The sequence below is a fragment of the Oratosquilla oratoria genome, chromosome 16 (genome assembly GCF_046742065.1).
Source record: "Oratosquilla oratoria isolate Oo_2021 chromosome 16, ASM4674206v1, whole genome shotgun sequence".
Taxonomy (NCBI): domain Eukaryota; kingdom Metazoa; phylum Arthropoda; class Malacostraca; order Stomatopoda; family Squillidae; genus Oratosquilla; species Oratosquilla oratoria.
In genome coordinates this window covers 9,948,596-9,952,241 of record NC_134792.1, presented here as the reverse complement: position 1 = coordinate 9,952,241, position 3,646 = coordinate 9,948,596, and the positions used below count along the sequence as shown (strand labels likewise).

The 3,646-nt window shown below is 56.2% G+C and overlaps 1 protein-coding gene across 1 annotated transcript; it reads left to right on the top strand.

Moving 5' to 3' along the window:
• Window positions 1–383: 383 nt before the first annotated feature.
• Window positions 384–1,340, top strand: LOC143033728 (uncharacterized). The gene is made up of 2 exons (XM_076199212.1): window positions 384–805; window positions 1,049–1,340. Exons 1-2 carry the CDS (start codon window positions 399–401, stop codon window positions 1,338–1,340), a joined length of 699 nt encoding a protein of 232 aa, XP_076055327.1. The 5' UTR covers window positions 384–398.
• The last annotated feature ends 2,306 nt before the right edge of the window (window positions 1,341–3,646 follow it).

Genomic DNA, 3,646 nt, shown 5'->3' with positions numbered 1-3,646 from the left:
GAAGGCCCCTCTCAGGAGGAACCCCCCAATCAGACGTCCGTCGGGTTGGACGGGGTGGAGGACCACTACAGTTCTTCTTTACCTTATCCTCCTACCATGACGGACTCTTTTGAGTTCCGCCCCTTCTCATGGTGTGACCTTCCCCGGTCCTGGGAGTACTCGTTTGGAGAAGGCCACAAGCTAGTGGCCTGGTCTCCCGACTACTCGCTACCGGAGGGCTGGAGGAGGAGAGATGACGTTATCCTAAAGTGGGCCAACGACGAGGAGGGGGCTAAGGTTCTATATAAGATTGACCCCTCTCCGCCCCGGCCTCCACGCCCTCCAGGATTTCCACCTCTAACACTCTGGACGCATTAGGTGCTCTCCTGGAGAACCCTCGTTTAAACCCTGATGGGCATATGTTTGTCGACAGGTCGGGGGACTCGCCGGCGGTAGCACTCTCCCCAAACGCCTGGTTCCCGCAGGAGAAAGGGGAGAAGGCCTTAGACATCCCTGCTCTCTTCGAGCGGGCCCAAGACCAACCCAAGACGGTTCCTCCTCGACGGCATATCCCTTCATCATTCCCCGTCGTCCTGCCACCACCCTTCGCGCCGGAGGGCCTGCGCGATTGCTTATGGCACTCGGGCAGGGACCCCGCCCTCCCCCATCAACTTAGTGAACCGGAGGCTAAGTTGCTGACGACGGAGGCCTCGACCAGACAAGACCTTGCCTCTACCATCTCGACCGTCACGGCAATCGCGATGATGAGGAACTGGCTGACGACGCTCGCCACGAGCTTTGAGGACTTCCCGCGGGAAGAATTGAGGTGAGTGGGATATTTCAATCTATACAGAGGGTCCAGACCTGTCCTGGCGAGAGACGCTCAGGTAGCGTCTTCACCCAGGACGGAGCCTCTTGACTAGCGCCCGAGGACGAGGTCGTTCGGAAACGACCTCGGCCTCGCATATGTTATACGTTCTACAATTGAGCGATGTGACTTTATTACACCCTCCGGGGATCGGGATCCTTCTCGCCCTACTAATTTGATTCGCGTGTTTTCTGTATGCAGACACACCCTGGCGGCACTCTCTACCGTGGCAGAGGGTACAGCCAACATGGCGTCATCAGCCCTACCCCCAGCAGCGAGGGCCTTCACCGCGGCTCGTTTGGCAGCTCGTCAGTCTGCAACGCGGTCGGCCCCGGAGATAGCTCGCCGGGGCGTGGTGAGAGCAGCTCCCCTTTCCCGTGGTCTGTTCGACCAGGAAGCGACAGACCGCGTCTTCGCTACGGTCCCGACCGTCATCCAGATCCAACAACCCTCCCAACCTTCGGAGACACGCGATAGTGACCATCTCCGCTAGCACAGTTCTGGACTTCCTGTCTTGGCTAGCTGACACCACCAACAGGGCACCGGCGACGATCTCGGCTCACTCCGCAGCCCTCGCTGATCCACTCTGCTTCGGCATGAACATCAGAGTGCCACAAAGGGAGCGAAACCTTCTAATGAAGGGGATCCGCGCCTCGAGAGAGCCGAGACGTCAGCCGGTCCTAGCCTGGTCCTTGCATCGTGTTCTGCAGTACCTGACGTTCGAAGGGACCATCATGGAGGGGGAACACTTCCTTCAACGTGCCGTCTTTCTGCTCGCCCTGGCTACGGGTTACAGGGCGTCACAGCTGGCGGCGATCACCCGCCACCAGTCCTTCTCCAACCTGGAGGAGGACTGCTCTGCCCTAACTCTCGCTCCATCACCTACATTCCTAGCCAAGAATGAGCAGGCGGACGACATGATTGGCCCTATCAGAATACCATCCTTCCTGGAGGAAGGAAACCCACACCCGCTGTGCCCGGTCCGTGCGTTTAAAGACTACGTGGAACGCACGGAAGGGGTGTCCGAGGATCATCTCTTCTACAATGCGAAATCTCGGAACCCCCTAACCCCGAGGTCCCTGGCGTGTCTACTTTGCCGCATTATAGAGAAGGCCGACCCGGGCCATGCCCCCCACGCCCACAACATCAGAGGCCTCGCGGCATCGCTGGCATTTCTCCGCACCCACTCTGTGGAACGGGTGCAGGACCTCGGGGGCTGGGCATCAGCAACTTCCTTCAAGACACGGTATCTCTACCACTCGATCACCCCTGTCCCATGTGTCGCCATGGGAACGGCTCCACCCCTCTCTTCGCAAAAGAAGGGGGGCAAAGGGCGACCGAGGGGTAGGGGAAGGCCCAGGAACCGCTGAGCAAGATACAATATTCTACATAGAATTTATGCACTATGTAAATTGTACAATATTATTTTTATAAAAAATAAACAAATGAATATATATATATTGATATTGATATCGATATAAGTACTTGATGCTTTTTGTCTCCCCTCTACTGAATGATAAGATGAATAGTCTCCCATACGAGACACACGTAATAACGGCTTGAGCCCTGTCCTCGACTACAATTTGGGCTTCACCTTCTCCTCCCACCTATCCTCGTCTCATGCTTAGCTTCGCTGTGCAGGTTTCTTCTCAGCCGATAATACTTCTTTGTCGCGGCTAGTGCCGCTTAAATTGTTTTTTATCGGCTTAAGAAACCTGCACAGATTTAGGGTCCCTCCCTCCTCCCACAGGCGAAGCCTTCATTTCTCATTGAAGTGACGGCTCAATCCGTGCAGCCGAGTAAGAAGGGAGGGGATAGGGAGGGGGAGGTGGGGTTGTAGACGCTTGCGCCACCTGCACAGAGCCGGGAATTTTAAATTTCCGATGATTTATGCGGAATGTCCAACCACACACTCCCTTCCGGAAGTGGCCATTTGGCCAGGAGTGTGGTAGGGGATTACCGCTATAGCTTCGCTGTGCAGGTTTCTTAAGCCGATAAAAAACAATTTAAGCGGCACTAGCCGCGACAAAGAAGTATTTTATACACAACTATCTTTTCATTTTCATACGGACATCTCTTCCCCTCTCATAACTACCGATCCCGCGCGAGCGGGTGGTCTTACCTAGCTAGTCCACTAGTCCACTAGGCCAGAAGATATATGAAATTTCATTTAATCCTTCTTTTAAAAACGAGACCTATTTACCATGATGTGGTAACTATCCACAAGAAATGGTGATCCCTTGGAGTGGACCACAGCGCAGCAGCCGCCACCGCCTTCCGAGGTGGACCGCCAGCCCCAGCCGCCGCCTGCCCCGCCCTCTGGAGTGGACTGCCAGCCGCTGCCTGCCGCCTCCTGGAGTGGACCACAGCGCATCTCCGCCTAGTAGAGTGGATTTCCAGCGTCCCCAGCCACAGCCCCAACCGCAGTAATTGTGGACCTACCCCACTGCTGCAGTCGACGTGGATCACCCCTGCCGCCCCAGCCTCTGCCGGAGTGGACTCCTAGCGCCGCCAGCCCAAGTCCCAGCCTCCACCTGCCGCCCCTGCCGGAGTGGACCGCCGCCAGCCCCAGCCGCTGCTGCAGTAGACGTGGACGCCCTAACCATCATGGACCAGCCTATTCCTACCTCAGTGGACGTGGTTTCTATGGAAGTACCACCCATCGACCCACCCCAGCAACCTGCAATCCTATCTGCCGTCAATGCCTTTCGTGCACCACCTCTTCTCAGTCATGACCCGACTGTGTGGTTCAACATTCTAGAGTGTAATTTCAAGTCCTCACGCATCTCTACTAGCCTC